This window comes from Cyprinodon variegatus, unplaced genomic scaffold (genome assembly GCF_000732505.1).
Source record: "Cyprinodon variegatus isolate N-32 unplaced genomic scaffold, C_variegatus-1.0 Scaffold911, whole genome shotgun sequence".
Classification (NCBI taxonomy): Eukaryota; Metazoa; Chordata; class Actinopteri; order Cyprinodontiformes; family Cyprinodontidae; genus Cyprinodon; species Cyprinodon variegatus.
The window spans coordinates 100,854-104,350 of NW_015151364.1; the positions used below are offsets into that span (position 1 = coordinate 100,854).

Genomic DNA, 3,497 nt, shown 5'->3' on the forward strand with positions numbered 1-3,497 from the left:
CAGCAACAACAGTTGAAGTTTTTTTTTTTTTGCTTGCATTATGTCGCCATCTACGTATCATGTGAGTGTTTACTTGTATAAGCTTAAACTCATACAAGCACAAATATTCAACTTCTTTGGCTAGAGGGAGGCAAAACACTGTTACTTCATTGCACGGGTTCCATAGGAAATGAGGGAGTGACATTTCCTCCTGTGAGCCCAGCCCTTTAGCCATAAAGGCTTGTTCTAACAGATTGTTTTAGCTCAGAGCAACCAGCACTGACACACTGACTGGTTTCACAGAGACTTGCATGGCTGTGAGCCACTTACACTTATGCTCTGACAGAGTATAAGGGTGAATCTGCAATTCAGGAGAATAGTCAGGGAAGGGTTGTTACTTATATAGATATTATCTTTTGGACATGGTGAATGCATTTCATATGGGTGATTGTTTTTATTTTGATGGATTTTAGATCAAATCTTTATGTCCCAATGGAAAACAGAACTAATGTTTTAATTAACTTACTTCATCCCTGTTTTGAGATGAATCTGTTTAGTTACAAACTAACAACTCCTTCTGCTGTGTGTGTAATAGTGCAAGTTTTCCTAACACTTTTGTCTCTTGTCACAGTATGCGGAAACCTCCTTGTAATAATATCTATTTCTTATTTCAAACAACTCCACACTCCCACCAACACTCTCATTCAATCTCTGGCTGTAGCTGACCTGCTGGTTGGTGTTCTTGCTTTTCCATTAACAATGTCATTCTCTTTTACCTCATGTTTTTATGACAATAACATGTTTTGTAAGATAAAAAACAGCTTTGATGTATTGCTCAGCACATGCTCTATTTTGCACATGTGTTGCATTTCAGTTGATAGGTATTATGCAGTGTGTCAGCCTTTAACATATAGATCCAAAATCAGCCTCCATGTTGTGATCATCATGATTGTCATAAGCTGGGGTCTTTCAGTTCTTACTGCAATTGGTGTTATTATTTCTAGATTAAACACAGAAGAATGCTTGGATGCATGTTTTATTGACATTATCATGACAAACATTGTGGGACCTTTGACATCCTTTTACCTTCCAGTGGTCATAATGGTTTGCATCTACCTGAAGATATTTGTTGTTGCACAGAGACAGGCACGGAGCATCCAAACCAAGAAAAACTCTGGAGCAACTGTCAGTAAGATGGAGAGAAAAGCCACCAAAACTCTGGCAATTGTCTTGGGGGCATTTCTGTTTTGCTGGGCTCCTTTTTTTCTTTCCTTCACGTTAGCACCTTTTTCCAATAGTTTTGTAATGGTTTCAGTGATTGAATCAACCAGTTGGTTTGCACTGATCAATTCAACTCTAAATCCATTTATTTATGCTTTCTTCTACTCCTGGTTCAGGTCAGCCTTTAAAATTATTGTTTCTGGGAAAATATTTGTTGGCAACTATGGTAACTTAAAATTAAACTAAGGCACATATTAAACAAACAAAAAAAATACAGGCTAAAATAAATTTCTTTGGAGGATACCGTATGTCATGTCCTTGTCTAGTTTTTCTAAAAACAAATCATAACCTACAATCCACTTAAACCCTTCTTAGTAGACAATATATATCCAGCAGCGAAATAATTTTTTTCCCACGGTTTCAGATTTTTTTTTCTTTTAAACGGCACTAGTGGCTGGTTTTTTGTGACAGCAGGAAAGGAAAGGGTGTATGAGAGAGGGGGAGAGACATGTGGCAAAGGACCACAGGCCAGATTTGAACCCGGGTCAGCCGCGTCAAGGACTAAGGCCTCCGTAAATGGGTCGTGCGCACCACTTACCACTTAGCACTGCACCACCTGCATGCATTTAAATACAAATTAATAACTACTACTATAAAATATGCCCAAATCTTTACCATGGTGAAAAAAATTGAAGATAAATGTGAAGGCAGGCAAAAAAAATAATCTAAGGCGAGTTGGGTAGTACATTTTTTAGCTTAATTTTATTTGACTGTTAAAGAAAGAAGCAGAGGAAAACCACAGACACTCTTGTGAAGGTACTGTGAATCCAGATCAGACACACTGACAGGTCAGTTCCAGTCATGCAGAACATTTCTATGTCTGCATCCATCGAAAGATACACCGGAGACGTTCATTTATGTGGCAGTGTTGTCAGCTGGAAGGGAGTTTTTTGAGGAAATGAATGAAGATTGAAGGATTTTCCCAATGAAAACCAAGAAAACAACTTTCTGAAAGTAGTAAATTGTTGCATATTAGAGACAGCAGAATAAAGGTTGTTTAATAAAATACCTATAATTGTTTATTTTTTCCACAGTCTTTCCTTCTCGCAAGTTTATAATATGAATGTAACGTGAGTGTGACTTTTACTTTTGTGTCTAGGGCAACATCTTGATTCCAAAAAGGGTACTGATAATTTATTTTCATTCCAGTATGAAGACAACATGTAGTCACTGTTATATAATCATACCAAATTAATGTAATGTTTTTTAATTAGTATAATACTTTAAGTCGATTAATTCTAAACAAGAAATGGTTATCTAATTCTGCACATTTTTAAAGATCTGGCAGTCTGCCAACATTATTAAACACAGAGATGACTAGACTAAAAGGAATGCTACTGGATCATCAGCCATAAGATTAGATAATCTTTTCCTTCTCTCAATCAAATGACCCGAGAGTAAAGGCAGACTCCCCCCTGATGCTGCTGTTCTTTGGGGGGGATAAATGTGTTCTGCTGATCTGCATGAGTTCAGTTCCAAAAGTTTCTGGTTAAAGGCTTGATGAAGGAACTCCTATAGATATTCTTTCTAATCTAGATCCCTTACTTTTAAGTTGATGACTATCAATCCTGCTAACTAGAACAATTATTTAGTTCAGTTTTTCTTTCATGTAGAGCATAAATTATTATGATGTGATAACATCATCTAAAAGAACACCTATTAAATACATTTTAATTGAACTACCTTTTCTTGTCTGAGCTTGAATTAAAGTCTACCTACTCAGTTTAAGTGCATGCACTATTCTACCAAATGCAAAACATTACAGAAAAGGAAATTAATATTTAAAATTATAATAACATTTTTTTGAAGTATTATATGCAATAAAAGACACAAATACACAAAAGTGCTGTATTTGTTTTCAAATTGACAGTTAAAAGTAAAGAAGAAGTGACTCTAAAAGGAAAGTCTGTGTCAGGAACCCAGTTTGTGTGGTCTGTTTTTCTGTTTCCTTTCTTCCTCCACCAGGTGGTGCCCCGTCCTCCTTGGGCCTCCCTGCACACCTGCAGTTCGTTGTCTCATTACCTGTGGAGTGCTCTTAAGCTGCTGACTGCCACTACCTCGACGCCAGAGTGTTTGCCAGTTTCGGGTATTCTAGCCATGCTTAGTTTAGCAGAGTCTAACCTGAGTTTTTGTTTTGCCAGTTTTTGGTACTCTAGCCAAGCTGAGTTTGCTGAGTCAAACTGAGTTTTTTGTTTACCTCAGTTATAATCTTGCTGTTTTTGTCTTTGCCTCTCGGC

At 37.0% G+C, this 3,497-nt stretch overlaps 1 protein-coding gene across 1 annotated transcript; it reads left to right on the forward strand.

Annotated features, from left to right (window-relative positions):
* Positions 1 to 299: 299 nt before the first annotated feature.
* Positions 300 to 1,458, forward strand: LOC107099830 (trace amine-associated receptor 1-like). The gene has a single exon (XM_015398104.1). The coding sequence runs from the start codon at positions 409 to 411 to the stop codon at positions 1,444 to 1,446; it is 1,038 nt and encodes a 345-aa protein (XP_015253590.1). The 5' UTR covers positions 300 to 408; the 3' UTR covers positions 1,447 to 1,458.
* The last annotated feature ends 2,039 nt before the right edge of the window (positions 1,459 to 3,497 follow it).

What these genes read in the sequence shown, in the direction of transcription:
- LOC107099830 (XM_015398104.1), top strand. Translation starts at nt 409, where the DNA reads ATGCATTTCATATGGGTGATTGTTTTTATTTTGATGGATTTTAGATCA.